Here is a 1858-nt window from a genome sequence, read left to right as displayed (position 1 = left end):
TATTTGTAGATTAATTTATTTATAGTATGCAACATTTATTTTTACAAAATTGTTCAGCCTTGTGATAGGGAGCAGCCAGTCCCAAATGCAGACATGATCACATAAATAAATAAAAATGAGTGGTTAGGCGCCGGTGTTGTAACATTGGAATATAACCGCTTAAGCTGTATGGTATTGTTTAATTAGAACTTTTCTTCTTCCAAGCCATGTTTGAAGAACATCATAATAGGCGTGGACACTCCGTCAATATCTCTATACTCCATCATGGCTACCATGCCATCGCAGTCCATTGATTCTCCAGTGAAAAACTGGAGTTCCTTAAACCTGCCTAGGATGTCTTTCATGACTTTGTTCATGTTGGTTTTAAATACATCTACTTGGTCTGGAGATTTCTCTTCCAATTTTGAGACTAATCTGGAAAAACAAACAAATAAACACTTAATACAATAACATAATTTCACTGACAGAATTCTAATAACATTAAAAATTATCCATAGTAATTTGTAAGCCCTATTTCATGAACAAACATTATAGAAATGAATGTTTTTTCATTAGAGTTCTTAATTTTGCATCAAAAGCTCCAATGATTAATATTATACATAAATCATTGGTATTAGACGATGCATTCTAACAAATGACTTATACACAACAATAATTGTGTAATTTAAACATAGGAGTAACTTATTAATTACTTTTAAACACAATTAACTAATTTGGTAAACTGATGACAGTTAGGCTTTCAGGAAGTATCTGGGATGCAGGCAGCACAAGAACAGTCAGTGATGATCCTTGCATAAGGCCAATGCCTTACAGTGGGTGTATATTGATTGATTTGATGATGATGATAATGATGAAAATTAACAATCACATTTTTGGATGAAGTTGAATTCCATTCAAACCAAAGGTAAAAAGCTAACAATTATCAATGTAATAAAATTAATACATCTGACAATCACAGCCTCGACATTGATGATTAGACAACATACAGATAAGCCATTGACCTCTCGAGTCACAAAAACTGATACATGCAAGAACTTGACTGTAACATATGGACACTAAAAACACCACAAAAACTATAAGAAATATAAAACCATACGACTATATCACTTCCGTTTGTATGACAATCATAATTATATTCATGTTTCTGAAGCGAACAATGTAAAACAGTAGTTCGAAGCGTGACACAGAAAAGATTGACAGTTTCATGAACAGATTACACTATGACACAAAGTGAAGGTTTTGATCACGTTTAAAAGCAAAATATAGTACAGTACACTCACTTTTTCATATAGTCTTTAAGGTATAATGTGTAGGACTTCTTGTCGCCGAAGGCATAAGTTTCCACTAGCCTGTGGTTAAGGACGATGTCCACACCACTTTCCACGGCGGAGTCCGTGCCCTCATCCGCTTCCTCAGCAGAGGGGTTGAAGCCCTCAATTTTGATGTCGCCTTGTGCTCTAGTCACCAATTTACCGGTGACTTCATAGATAACTTCGTCAACTAATTTCATTTTATACGTGTCAGAGAACATCTCATCACCTAAAACAATCACACAAATGAATCATATTTAATTAAACATAACACTTGAACACACATCAGGAACTCAATTGTTGCCTATGTGGCAGAGACGTATAAAAATACGAGAAAATATTAAAGATGTCACAATCACTTTGACATTTTTGCAATATATGACCAAAATAATAATCACAATTTATTCTTAATTTAATATTAATTATATTTACCGGTAATAATATCCTTATAGATTCTCATTTTGATGGATTCAAGGCGATTAAAATAATAAAAACCGAAACTACGGCTCCCAGCCCCAAGAACTACACCGGAAAGGGCTAAAAAAAGA

At 33.8% G+C, this 1858-nt stretch overlaps 1 protein-coding gene across 1 annotated transcript; it reads right to left on the bottom strand.

Annotated features, from left to right (window-relative positions):
- Positions 1-1858, bottom strand: Tctp (translationally controlled tumor protein). Its single transcript, XM_068764766.1, has 3 exons — positions 1743-1858; positions 1281-1539; positions 1-414 (listed from the first exon to the last, which is right to left on the bottom strand). Exons 1-3 carry the CDS (start codon positions 1768-1770, stop codon positions 183-185), a joined length of 519 nt encoding a protein of 172 aa, XP_068620867.1. The 5' UTR covers positions 1771-1858; the 3' UTR covers positions 1-182.

This window comes from Battus philenor, unplaced genomic scaffold (genome assembly GCF_028537555.1).
Source record: "Battus philenor isolate CCGP_79_NKW_IND1 unplaced genomic scaffold, ilBatPhil1.0.hap1 SCAF_2, whole genome shotgun sequence".
NCBI classification, from domain to species: Eukaryota; Metazoa; Arthropoda; class Insecta; order Lepidoptera; family Papilionidae; genus Battus; species Battus philenor.
This window is presented reverse-complemented; position numbering and strand designations above follow the sequence as displayed.

Bases quoted from the DNA above. Each gene is read 5' to 3' on its own strand.
- Tctp (XM_068764766.1), bottom strand. From the start codon at position 1,770: ATGAGAATCTATAAGGATATTATTACCG. The intron at 1,540-1,742 runs GTAAATATAATT...TGATTGTTTTAG, and splicing joins CTATAAGGATATTATTACCG to GTGATGAGATGTTCTCTGAC. The intron at 415-1,280 runs GTGAGTGTACTG...TTGTTTTTCCAG, and splicing joins CTTAAAGACTATATGAAAAA to ATTAGTCTCAAAATTGGAAG.